The sequence below is a fragment of the Lissotriton helveticus genome, chromosome 5_1 (assembly GCF_964261635.1).
Source record: "Lissotriton helveticus chromosome 5_1, aLisHel1.1, whole genome shotgun sequence".
NCBI classification, from domain to species: domain Eukaryota; kingdom Metazoa; phylum Chordata; class Amphibia; order Caudata; family Salamandridae; genus Lissotriton; species Lissotriton helveticus.
The window spans coordinates 1232074044-1232086591 of NC_136065.1; the positions used below are offsets into that span (position 1 = coordinate 1232074044).

At 41.4% G+C, this 12548-nt stretch overlaps 1 protein-coding gene across 2 annotated transcripts in view; it reads left to right on the top strand.

The window, feature by feature from the left end:
- The window catches only part of LOC144755238 (scavenger receptor cysteine-rich domain-containing protein DMBT1-like), an 855855-nt gene that overhangs the window by 661992 nt on the left and 181315 nt on the right, over positions 1 to 12548 (top strand). For both annotated transcript variants that reach the window (XM_078643952.1, XM_078643954.1), the window contains one exon: positions 570 to 599. In XM_078643952.1, the coding sequence (XP_078500078.1) occupies positions 570 to 599 (30 nt within the window). The remainder of the gene's footprint in view (positions 1 to 569; positions 600 to 12548) is intronic.

The window sequence follows — 12548 nt, forward strand, 5'->3', positions numbered from 1 at the left end:
GCCAAAATGCCCAATTGACACTTCCTAATGTTATATATGTAGGACCACCACAATGATGCTTCCTTCTCCTTTCTCTGTGAGTTCCGAGTGGAGCTCCACACTGTTTACCTCTTTGAAAATGAGGATCCTGAGGGGGTAAGGCTGTGAAATTAACAAAAAGAAAGTGCAGAATGGATATCACCACAATACATTTTTTGCCAAAATCCAGACATGATTGATATGAGACCATATGATCTGGCAACACTACATTCATAGGAGCATGTCCTGTCACTAACGTAGTTTTACAGTAAAATGCAAATGTTTCAGAGGAGTCTATAAAGGGTAAAGATTGACAATGTCACTACAGGGCTGGAAAAGCATCAATGAGTGAACTGGTAAATACCTTTGTTTGGGATGGAATCTGTTTTTTTTATTTAAAGTAGTTGTAAATGAATATGACCTGGTTCAAAATCTAATGTTAAAGTTCATGAAGGGTTTTGTTTCAAATTATAATAATTTGATTGAAGACAACTATAAGTAACATACATTATTTTGTCTGGTTATGATTTTGCTGTCTTTTCTGATTACAGGTCAATCAACAACTCCAACTCCAGCAATTGGTAATTATTTGTCAATTTTCTTATGCGTATGCTTGTGTGCGATATAAATTAGTGAGTACACTGCCAATTCAAAATAGAGCAAATATCTTTGAAGAGCAGTACTGAGAGTATTGTAATTCCAAGAAATAAGAGGACTGGGGAATAGTTGTATCCCCTACTGCCTTTATTTCAAGGCAGCACTCGTAGCTAACCGTACCAGAATGCACTGCATCTAAGATGTCACTGTCAGAAGGACCTTTGTGAAAATACAGCTGCAGAACAATAGTCTCATCGACTGAAAGTCAGTACTGTTATGGGTGGTGCAATCTATTAGAATATAAGTACTTGGAGTCGTTAAGAAGCTGTTGGGCGTTAACGTGTTGGGCCTCATAAATTATTTGTTTCGTTTATTTTCACGCATCCCAGTTTAACTCAAGCTATCATATCAAATCTCTTAGGGCCTCCAATGGATCTTGTTCTATGCAGAAAGGGACTGGAATACTTAGGGATGAACCATCTTCATATGAGGACTTGAAATAAGATAATTGTTAACATACAATATTGGGTATATTCTCCCAGGAAGTTCCCCAAACAGTTCAAATAATCACTAAATCAAATTGAACTTAGCCCAAAGAAATAATGAGAAAAAATCAGCAGAGTAATGTACCTCAAATTGTATTTCTTTAGATTTCAATTAATTAGCATACAACCTAAATTTTAAATTAGATAGGATTTAATAAGCATATACAAACTCTGCGAGATCCAAATATGAAGGAACTATCTTCCTCAGCCTTGGGAGAATTTATCCTAAAGAGAATTAATTAACAGGGAAGTCAGTTGTATCTCATACCAGCCTGTTTAGAAAAGTTCAGTGTGTTCCAAATGACCAGTTCCAGTTCATAGACAGAATTGTCTGCCTCTGTTTGCACTGCAGCGTCAATGCCACAGCTGCTCTGACGCAAACGCTTGCAGCCGAAAAGGTTCCACATTACATTAGCACATTACATTAGCATACCAGCCGGCAGCAAATCAAAGTATTTCGTCACAGTTCAAGATGTTTCTGAAAGTCCCAATCATCAGTCTCTTCACTGCAAGATGGGTAAAGGGATGATGCCCCTTAGTTCATAATGTAGGTAATTATACTCCATCGATTCCAGGTTTACACCCCTTGACACCACCAAATTTGTCGGACCACTCTGTCTCATTGGGTGCCCACTATAGAGTGCGATGATGTAGTAGGTAAAAGTATACAGATCCGGAAGAATTAAATAATCCATTACTCGCCATTCCGTAGAGCCACTGTCATTCATACATTTGTTGCATTTAGAAAGTAGGTGATTTCATGCTCTTATCCCTTTTCTGTCCATTCGCAAGCGTTTGGTCTAGGAAGTAACAATTATTTTGCAAGTCTAGTCAAGTAAGCTACGAACGTGAAAGAAGGCAATTAAGGGCTAGAACACAAGTAGGCTTCAGACTTTTCAGTTCATATGTTCATACTAGGAAAGGAAGCAAAGTTTGAGGCCTTCATAACACACAGCTCATGCATGATGAATACATAGAATGGTGTACTAATGTTTCAAGCAAACATATGAATATCACTTCATCATGAAGTGCAATTAATTCATGTAAGTATAGGGTACTCATAGCATTTTTCATAGTCGCTATCAGTTCACATATAATTTTGTAAGTCTCTATTGCACAGTATGTGTTAATACAGCCTATAGGATTTAAAAGCAAATCAGAATTGAACGTTATGAAGTGCAAATCATAACATAACCTCATGTAACAGCTACGTTTCTTTGCAGTGCCAATGCTCACATTGCACATTCTAGTGTTTCTTGAAACGTGGAAACCTAACACACATTTTGACATTTTCTTGTCATAATCCATTTTTGTGTAACATTATCGTAAATAAATGATCATAACATGTCTGCTCTTGCAAAGCTAGAATGTACCAAATTATGAATGGGTAATAGTGATTTACAGGGATGTTCTGAGTGACATGAAATAGACAATGACAGGGAAGCTGAAGGTATCTATGGTGTCACTCAGAACCCTGAGGTGAAAAACATCCCTGTAATTCACTTTTCACCTATCTCTAACTTGATATCATGTATGCCCCAACGTGCACCTGCTATGCAGGTGCTGAAGAGTAAGGGGGAGACATACTTTACATGGCCTCTCCCTCCTGTCACAAATACAAAAAATACCTGACCTCCTGTCACCCACTCCCACTACTCTCTGTGCTTTCCGTTCCCCCTCATTTAGAAGCTTTGCTCTCTGCATTCCAGTGTGGCTCTCACAGAGCTGCCTAAAATTCCTTTATGATGTATCAGCAGTGAGGTATCATATTTAGAATCAGACAATCACAATGTCGCTCAGGGAGCCATCTAAAACATTAATACATGTGTGTATCCTTCATTTATACATTTTTCTTTTCAGGTGCTTTTCTCAGATATTCTATGATCGGAGGGAGGAAAGATGATTAATGGAAATACTTAGAAAGTAATTTTGAGGTGGCTGAGTGTTGGAAAGAATAGCAGGTCCACTACAAGGTTATGTTCCAGGATAAGGTTTAATCCAAGATAGGTAGAACAGCTTGACAACCACCGACTGGCAACAGGCACAGTCCAGCTCCAACTGACCATTACAGAATCCCACTGACAGAGCTAGAATAGAACATTCTACGTTCTAAGAAGCTTGCATGCTAAGAAGCACACAAGCAGCATACAACACACCTCCCTCCCCTGAAAAAAAAAACTAAGCACAAACATAATCTTTCATTTTTACAGGTGGACGCGAAACACGTGAACTTCTTCTAGGTACAGAACCTGCAACACCTTGCACAGATTCATCTTGACCAACAGGACCAAATTCGACAACACCATGATCACACAAAATATTAGTGTTGTTGACAATCTCCTGTGGATCAAGAATGGTAACAACAGGTACATCAGAATCAATAGACAGAGCCTTCTGTGAACTTTGCAGAGCATCGAAATTATCCAAAAACAATTGATCATTATCCTCAACATAAATATGAGAAGAACATTTCTTAGAATTCATTAACGATTTGTCAGATCTAACAACAGACACACGTCTAAAATTCCAAATTTTCCCCCCTTCAACACGTACAGCCTTACTGAATACTCCAATCACTCTAACAGGATCCGACCACTTAGCCCAATTCTTAGCAAGTGAACTTCCAAATTTCACACGCACCAAATCACCAACTTTGACCTTCTGGCGTGAAACCCTTTTCGCAGAACATTTACCCATTTTCTCTTGATAAATTTTGACACGTTCTCTCACTTTCTTGACATCAAAGCCAGACAAAGCAGAGTTATCAGATGTTAACCACCAAGGTAACAGCTTTGATCCAGCTTTGCGACCCCTTAATAATTCAAAAGGAGAACACCCTGGTACAGAATTGGGTGAGATGCGATAAGTAAGCAAAGTGGCACATAGTGCTTTTTTCCAATTCAAATTATTCTTAACAGCTAACTGAATGGGTTCCTTAACAACTCTATTAAAGCGCTCAGTCTGACCATTAGCTTGAGGATTATAATTGGAAACCCTCTTGTGAGAAATACCATGTTCTTTAAAAAATATTTCAATCTCACTGCTAATAAACTGCGTACCATTATCAGAAATAATCTCGGAAGGAAGACCCTCATGACTAAAAACATTGTTAAGAAAATCAATAACCTGACTAGAGGTAATTCTTTCTACAATTTTAACCTCTGGCCAATTCGAAAAATACCAGCCATCCAACACTTCCTTCATTAAGCGTTGAAAGACAGATGCGGCACTCGCAAGACCGAATGGCATACGCAAATAGCGAAACATACCCTCAGGAGTAACAAAAGCTGTCAGATTCTTAGACTCCTCATTTAAAACTACCTGGTGATATGCACTAGCAAGATCTAATGTAGAGAATACACTCGCACCAGAAAGGGTGGAAATTAGTTCATTAATTTTCGGTAAAGGATGCATGTCAGTCCATATCTCTTTATTGAGGCTGCGAAGATCCACACATAAACGGAGCTCGCCATTGGCCTTTAAAGAAAGAACGATAGGGGAAACCCAAGGAGATGACTTGATGGGTTCGATGATATTTGATTTTACTAAATCATCGAGAATACCTTTCAATTTGTCACGATAAGCCAAAGGTACATTTCTGACCCTATGCCTTACAGGCACTGCATTGTCCTTAAGAATGATTTTGTGTTTAAACTGAGCATACTCACCTAATTTCTCTTCGAATACACTGGGGAAATCTTTCTTAATGTTATCCACAAATTCATTGTCACTAGGAGTTACAATGCAAACAGGCCATGAGATATTCGGGTCAATATATACAGGAGGTGAAGCATTGGGATCTAGTTTGATTCCCATCTCTTTCTGGTGGGGCCAACCTAAAATCGACTCCACTTTGTTAGCAATATAGATTTTAGCTAGAGTGAACCTGTCCTTAAATTCTACGTTTGCCCAAAAGAAACCAATGAATTCGATTTTATGACCAGAATAACTACCAGGTTTGATATCAGGACTCGTGAATTCTCTATTAGGCCACAATTCTTCAAAAATATCTTTCCCAATTATAGAATACCATGCACAAGAGTCCACTAACATGGAAACTTCCCTTCCGTCAATGTAAAACAAAGCAGATGGAAAACTTTTGCAATCATCTGAAGATATACATGAAATACAGTTGAACTCACTGAATTCTGCATCAAACTCTTCTTCGTCTAATGAAATACAATTTACTTTTTGAGGCGAACAACACATTTTCCCAAAATGACCCATTTTTTTTACATTTTACGCAAATCTTATTTAAAGCAGGACAACTTTTAAAATTCCCCACATGATCAAAACTTCCACATCTATAACATATTATAAATGTACGTCTATTATTAAATCTATTTTCTTTCATGAAACCTTCTTTTTTAAAAGTGGGGAATACAGATTTTTTTTTAAAAGCTTGACCTTTGACTACAGAAACTTCAGGTATAGACTCTTGGATCTTGACTGAAAGACCCTGACTCTGACTTCTTATTTCAGTCACAAACTTTTCTGATTGTTCGATACCCTTAGCTATGTTAACCACAGCTTTAAGCGAAGTTTCAGTTCCTAACCACAATCTTTCCTGTATCTTCTTGCTTTTTGTCTTCATCATAATTTGGTCCCTAAGAACCTGTTCATAGTTGATAGTGTCGAAGGCACAAGATCCAGCCAAAGCACGTAACGCAGATATATAATTCTCAATAGACTCGTTTTCTTTTTGTGCTCTTGAATAACATTTAAAACGTTCCATTACAGTGTTGACTTTTTTTCCAAATCTAATGGTAAGTTGCTTGACAGCAATTTCAAAAACATCAGTTTCAGAGTCAGAATCTTCCAAAGGAGGCAAATCTGATAACTCCTTGATGCCTTGACCACCTAAAGACAACCGTAATAGATCTAATTTCCTTTTGGACGAACACCCATCTTCCTCTAGAACACTGACGTAAGCCAGGAACATGGGATACCACAAATCCCAATCCATTTTAGGATCACCTGCCACTGGTAGAAAATGTGGTGGAACCATAATGTTTGCCATGACTGTTGACCAAAACATGTTTTTGCTTTTATAAAGAGAATAGTTTAATTGTTAATAATCTTGAATTTCTCAAAATATGTATAATTTTTTTTTTTTTTATTTAATTGAAAAATAGCTGTTCAGAAAAATTAATATTTTTTAAAGAAATCTATTGTTGAGACAGAGAATATTCCAAATCAAAAACGTTTCCAGACAGAACTGTTGTTTAAAACGTGCTGTTCGCCGACTTTACAAATTTTCCCAAACTAAGATGGCCGAAAACGTGAGATGACATGATGACGTCACTCCCACAATGCCCTGTAAAAGTGACGATACCAAAACAAAGAAGGATGAGCCTGACGATCGTGAAGCAGAGAATGATGAGCCCCAAACGTTCTAATTGCGCAGCAAGAAAGGCGAGGTGCTCGAGCCCATTCAAGTAAGTCACCGTTATTTGGAAGAATAACGATGTTATATTAATTCATGAAAAAAAAATAAACAGTCTCCCACGTTAATTTTGTATTTTAAGCGTCTGCCGCAGGTGCCATCAAGTGCAAAAATTTTAAACTGCCGCAGAAACGCAAGAGTGTTTACACTCGAAAATACTTGAGAAAGTTCCCAAATTAAAGTGATGAAAGACAATTTTAACAGCCGCTGGTGCTATCAAGGCACAATTAACAAGAATGAAATCCTTACTTTAATCGGAGCACAAAGTGAACGCTGTTCCTCCTTGAAAATCCTGAATTCTTGCAAGGTAGCTCCCACTGTCGCCAATATGTTGGAAAGAATAGCAGGTCCACTACAAGGTTATGTTCCAGGATAAGGTTTAATCCAAGATAGGTAGAATAGCTTGACAACCACCGACTGGCAACAGGCAGAGTCCAGCTCCAACTGACCATTACAGAATCCCACTGACAGAGCTAGAATAGAACATTCTACGTTCTTAGAAGCTTGCGTGCTAAGAAGCACACAAGCAGCATACAACACTGAGTCGTAGCTATTGCTTAATATGTACAATAAAAGGTACCTGGGCCCAAACATATGCTCTGAGGTTGAATAACGGCTGCATAGTCTTCGGTCATCTTCATGAAAGAAAAATTAAATGAAAATAAAACTTATAAAGTGCAACAATTACCTGGGGGTATCTAGGCACTGAGCGGATACTAGGCTAGGAAGATCCCGAAAAAACAATGTTATTTACTGAAGGGCCAGGTTTCCAGAAGTTTCCTGAAATCCAGCAGATCTTTCTTAAGTTTAAGTTCTTTGGGAAGAGTGTTCCATGGGCTTGAAGTGCAGACAATGAAGCCTTTCCCTCCCCAGTTAGCTTTTTTAAATCTGGGTATCAAGAAATTGCCACTTGTGGTTGAGCATAAGGAACTTGTTGGTGTATTGCGTTCAAAATGCTGTATCATATAGTCAGGGTTGACAGTATGTGGAGCCCTGAAGGCAATGCAAAGTGCCTCAAATTGAATGCGTTTATCTACAGGGAGCCCTGTCACTGGGAATAGGCAAAGTACCAAGTTCTTGGCAACACCAGTTGTTAGACCAAAAAGAAGGATTATTGCCAAATAGCAGGACCTCTGTTTTAGAGGAATTTAGTCTAAGACAATTGTTGCTCTTCCACTTCCCGGTGGGAAGTATGCAGTTGTGGAACTGAGCTGCCGTGGCTCCAGGGATATCAGTAGTGGATACCACAATCTGTGTATCATCCACATGAGAAACTAAGGAAAAGCCAAATGTTCTAATTAAGACTGCGAGTGGGGTGACATAAAGATTTAACAAACTGGGGCTCAAAGATGAGCCCTGGGGGACCCCACAAGGTAATAAGCTGGTGAGATGAATTCACCAAGAGAGACCGACTGAATACGGTCAGCCAGGAATGAAGAAATGAGCTTAAGAACATTGCCTTTGATCCCAATTGAATCAAGGTGATCAATGTACAGAGCATGGTTAAAGGCTCTCCGCTTAGATTTCTAAACTATTTTCAGTCCAATTGAGAGCAATCGTTGGCTGTGGGCAGTTTTACCTCTGATCAATTTTTACTCCCTTGTGGGGTCCCCCAGGGATCCTCTTAGTCGTTATTTATTTCCTACATCACTCCTATAATCAAATGGTTCGATGCTGGGTTTTTCTTTTTCTTCCTATGCTGGTATCAGTGTCTACCGACCCTGATAAATTAGCCAATGATTTCAAAACCTGTATGTTGAAAATTGTCACCTGTATGCAGAAGAATTTCCTAAAGCTGAACTCAGAAAAGACAGAAGTGCTGCTATTTGGCAGGGATCCCTCATTTCGGAATTCTCCTTGGTGCCCACTTAGCCTTGGGTCCCTTCTATGCCCAGTTGGGAAAGCCAGACATTTTGGAGTCATCTTTTACTTAAATCTCACTTTCATAGACCACCCTAAGCAAGTTCCTTCATCCTTTTTCCTAATGCTAATCAATTCAAAGAAAATCCTACTGTTCATTCCCCATGGAACTTAGAAAAAAACAGTCTTCCTAGCTCTTGTTAGATCGAAAAGAGGCTATTGTAATGCTCTCTACATATAGATGCCCAGTCACGCATTCTTAACAAACTACAAACTATTCACAATGCGTCTGCCAGAGTACTCAAAAATCTTCCCAAATTCTGCTCAGTTTCAGGATCAATTAGCGACCTCCATTAGCTGCCCATCAGAGCTAGAATCAAATGTAAAGCTTTATTGTGGGCTTACAAGGCACCGCACCAAGTTGGAACCCACTTTCTCCTGGCCACTCCCAATTGGTACACTCCTCGTACCCTTCGTGGTTCAGTCATACAACCTTCTTAGGTCCATAAGGGATTCAGTAATTCAAACCAGAGCTCAACCACGGATAACTATGGAACAGAGCAGACAGTCATAATGTATAAAGCATTTAGAAGTACCAAAACAGTTGAAAAGTAAAACACACAACACAATAAAAATCCCATTCCAATTTATAAAAATAATTTTGATGAACAAAATGACACCAAAATGGCAAAAATCCAATAAGGGGAAACAGAATTTTAAACTTTTAAATGAAAATAGTTAACACAAACTGGAGTCATCTAGTTGCGCTTAACTGGTATTGAGGCACGAGTTAAGGCTGACCACAATGGAACGCAGATTGAAACAGAAGCCAGGTGTGTCCCGCTCAGAAGATTTACATTCTGACTCTGAAATGGAAGTCACGAATCTTCATTTGTATAAGGCAGCAAGCTGTGGTAGAAATGGGTTCCATTAGAACAAATAATAATCATCAAAGCCCCAGTGAAGCTATTGAATTTTGGCGAGAAAGCTCAGAGTGGAAGAAACTCAAAATTAACGCCTAATGGTCCCAGTACATTAGGGACACCACACAGATGTCAGGACTCACTCCAGGTGCAGGCCCCTGTAGGATCCAGGGCTGGCCCAGTTGGAACAGGTCAGCTGGGCTCTTGAGCAAAGTGGGTATCTTGCAGCTTTTCTGACCCTGTAGCTTAACGGAAGGTCAGCCAACTGACCCTTAGGGGCCGATTCCGATTGGGGAAAAAACGCTCCGAATAGCCGTTCGGAGCGTTTTTCCCATACGAATCGTACCCTCCAATGTCCCCCATACGTACGACAAAGTACGATTCGTACCAGGAGCCGTACTCCGTACGAGTCAGACAGAGACCGTACAACTCTAATCTCCATACGATTCTCCCTCGGAACCCGCTGTACGCGACATCTGTATGGTTCGTGGCTGGTTTTTACGACCCAGCAAGCACAATTTGTGTTGGGGACGCACCGTACGACCCTTTTTCTACGGGAGCTGAAAACAGCCGTAAAAGCACAGTTCACTCCGAAACAGGTACGGAAAGGGGGTGCGTATCCCCCATGATCGCAGGGGTACGGTGCGTACCCCTGCAATCATGGGGTGTATGCACTGTACCCCATGTACGATGGGTGTACGCACCGTACCCAATGTACGATGGGTACACCCATCGTACATGGGTTACGGTGTGTACACCCCATGATCGCAGGGGTATGCACTGTACCCCTGCGATCATGCGGGGCACGGATGGTACGGGGTGTATGTGTTTGTGTGCTTTTCCGTACGACTCGCCCTTACCTGACGTGGACCGTACGAATCGCGTCCTCATACCCCGGTCCGGATCGTACTCGTCGGGTCGTACGGCATGTGTATGAGTCGTAAGGCATATGTACGAGTCGTACGGTTCACTGTTTCAGCCTTGCAATACGTACGGATCACGACGATTCGGACGGATTAACGGAATACGGATCGTACTACGCGACTCAGATGGACGGGTACAATTTGTAAGGAGAGGGCTCCAGATACAAATCGTACGGACGTTTTTTTTCCCAAATCGGAATCGACCCCTTAGAGTCCATTTCTCAGTCCTTGAAACAAGTAGGAGTAGGTCCAGCCCTTGGGGTTCTCCTCATAGGCCACCAGCATGTGCAGTCCTTCTTCCGTCTCCCTCAGGTCCAGAGGTGTTCTGAAGAAGGTACTGGGGGTGCCACATTTATGCCCAGTGCCAAACTGGGGATGAGGGAAACTCCTGGCTGCTCTTTAACCATTGGGGTAAAAGTTCCCACGGTGCCCCTACCCACGTTTGTAGCACTTCCTGTATGCTTACTCTTTGCCTTAAAGCAAATAGCAGAACATTCTGACCACCCAAAGGTCTTGGTAATGGGCAAACCCTCCCTTGTGGATACCTAAAGCCGGTTCTGTGGGCAGCTACATTTTCAGTGGAATTGCTGCCTGACTGGCTAGCAGGACAATAGCTGAGATGGCCTAGTTGTGAGCTACATTTGCTTTAGATAGGGTAGGTATACTTTAATGTTAATTAAGATCCAGATGGCCAACCTAGCAGGGGAAGTACTGCCCTCTCCCTTTGCCTCATCTCTGGAAGCCACTTCACACGTAATTAAGGAGCCATTCAGCTGAGGGAGAAAAATGACAAAAGCACAATTTTTAAATAGTGTGGGAAATTGGGTTACTGGCTGAGGTGGTGAATCCCCACTCAAGAAGCAACCAAAATCATTGTCAGGTTGAGGCACATGCAAACCCCAAATGAACCTGTGCTGAACCCTGTGGTATCCCGGAACAGAGCAGTCAGGGTTAACTTAGAGGCAATGTGTAAAGTATTTATGCAGCACTTCAAGCAGTTATAAAGTGACAAAAAGATGCACAAACAATCCCACACTAATTTAGAAAAATAGAACAATCTTTATTAAATACATCAGACCAAATCGGCAAAAAAACATTCATTGGAACAGGAGATATGCAAGTTTGAAGGTTCAGGAAAAAATATACCTAAAAAGCGCCAACAGTGGATATTTTGTTGTGCTGGACTTGGACAAAGTATAAACCTCAGGTCAACTGCGATGGAGAGCTATCTAGCTACAGGGTCCCAGGTAGGCCCGCTGAACAAGAGTATCTTAAGTGTTGGTTGAGAAGCGTTATGAGGTTCTGCATCGAGGATGCATCATGCAACCAAGGTGGTTCTGAGGAGATGCGATGCGAGGTCCTGCATTGTCATTGAGGATCCCATCGGTCAGTGCTTGTGATGCAAAGTCTGGTGTCAAGGATGCGTCGCACAGTTGAGGCAATGCATCAGTTCCGAGGAATTTTGAGGCTGTGATAGGAGAACCTCTGTCATCACCAAATCTGCTGTCAATATGAGATTTGTGATGCACGGGCCTGAGTTGGTAAAGCTTCACACAGTATCTGAGGCAGGCTGGAAGGCTGATGCTGAGTCCTTGTTCTAGGAGAATCATCACAGTAGAGACAATGTATCAGTTCTGCTCTGGATTTTGCCGTACAGCTGAGGAGATGCATTGGTTCTGCTGGATCTACATATGGCCTGGCAGAGCAACTTCCAAGGGTCCAGGACTTGGGTGGTGCCGCTTGGCAGGGTAGGACACACAGATCCCCGAGTTTACATGCTGGGCTGACTTCTATTGAACCCAGGACACTGGGGTCCTGGGTTCAACAGATGCAGGTTTAGTCGTTCTCACTTATGCAAGAGGGCAGTAGGTGAGCACAGCATGGCAGCAGTCTTTTTCAGAACAACAGTCCAGCAGAGTGGGAGTCCTTTCCACAATAAAGCAGTCCATCTTCCTGGCAGGGTATCCACACGTCCAGACGTGTACTGAAGAGTTGGTGTCTGAGGTTCAATTTTTATAACTGGGCCTTCCTTTAGAAGTGGGAGAAGCAGCTATAGGTTTCCCTTTGAAGTCTATGAGCATCCTGCCGTCCTTGTCCTGGCTCCAAACTAACTACAGGGAGGTATGCAGCCCTGTGTGTGGAGGCAGGACACAGCATATTCAAGTTTAAGTGGGGCTGTGTCCAGCTCCGCTCTCCTATCCTGCCAGTGATGGCACATCCTGGTACATCTAAACTC